The 834-nt window shown below is 51.4% G+C and overlaps 1 protein-coding gene across 1 annotated transcript in view; it reads left to right on the forward strand.

Moving 5' to 3' along the window:
• Positions 1-586, forward strand: part of LOC104388457 (zinc finger protein 239-like) — a 1,259-nt gene extending 673 nt beyond the window's left edge. The window contains exon 2 of the mRNA XM_009997325.1: positions 7-586. Within this exon, the coding sequence (XP_009995627.1) occupies positions 7-586 (580 nt within the window). The remainder of the gene's footprint in view (positions 1-6) is intronic.
• The last annotated feature ends 248 nt before the right edge of the window (positions 587-834 follow it).

An 834-nucleotide genomic window follows, 5' to 3' on the forward strand; every position in this document is an offset into this window, starting at 1 on the left:
CTACACGTGTCCTGACTGTGGGAAGAGCTTTGTCTGGAACTCTTTGCTCATCAGCCATCGACGCATCCACACGGGAGAGAAACCCTACACATGTCCCCAGTGCCAGAAGAGCTTCAGTTGCAGCTCCAACTTGCGGCAACATCAGCGGCTCCACACGGGTGACCGACCCTACACATGTCTAGAGTGTGGGAAGAGCTTTGCTGACAAGTCCTCATTAAATAAACACCACCAGACCCACACAGGGGAGAGACCCTATATGTGTTTGGAGTGTGGGAAGAGCTTCCGTAGGAGCAGCATTTGGATGTGTCACCAACATATCCACAAGAGAGAAAAACCCTACGTGTGTCCCAAGTGCAAGAAGAAGTTTACAAGCAGCTCAAACCTCAACTGTCACCTCCGGGTCCACACGGGTGAGCGTCCCTACATGTGTCCTGACTGTGGGAAGAGCTTTGCCTGGAGCTCTAAGCTCATCAGCCATCAACGCATCCACACAGGAGAGAGACCCTACATATGTCCAAAGTGCCAGAAGAGGTTCAGACACAACTCCAACTTATCGAAACATCAACAGGTGCATAGAGATGACTGACCCGTGGCTGCTCCCAGGGTGAGAATAGGTCCTATGACTGCCAGCACTGCAGGGCAGATTTTCTCAGCAGATCACCTATAACACAGAACCAGCAACTGCAAATGGGTGAGAGACCCTATAAGTGTCTGGAGTGTGGGAAGGGCTTTGTCCACACATCCTCATTAAATAAACACCACCAGACCCACATGGAGGAGAGACCTTTCATGTGTCTGGAGTGTGGGAAGAGCTTTGCCTGGAGCTCTGTGCTC

Source organism: Chaetura pelagica, unplaced genomic scaffold (assembly GCF_000747805.2).
Source record: "Chaetura pelagica isolate M959 unplaced genomic scaffold, ChaPel_1.0 scaffold5, whole genome shotgun sequence".
NCBI classification, from domain to species: domain Eukaryota; kingdom Metazoa; phylum Chordata; class Aves; order Apodiformes; family Apodidae; genus Chaetura; species Chaetura pelagica.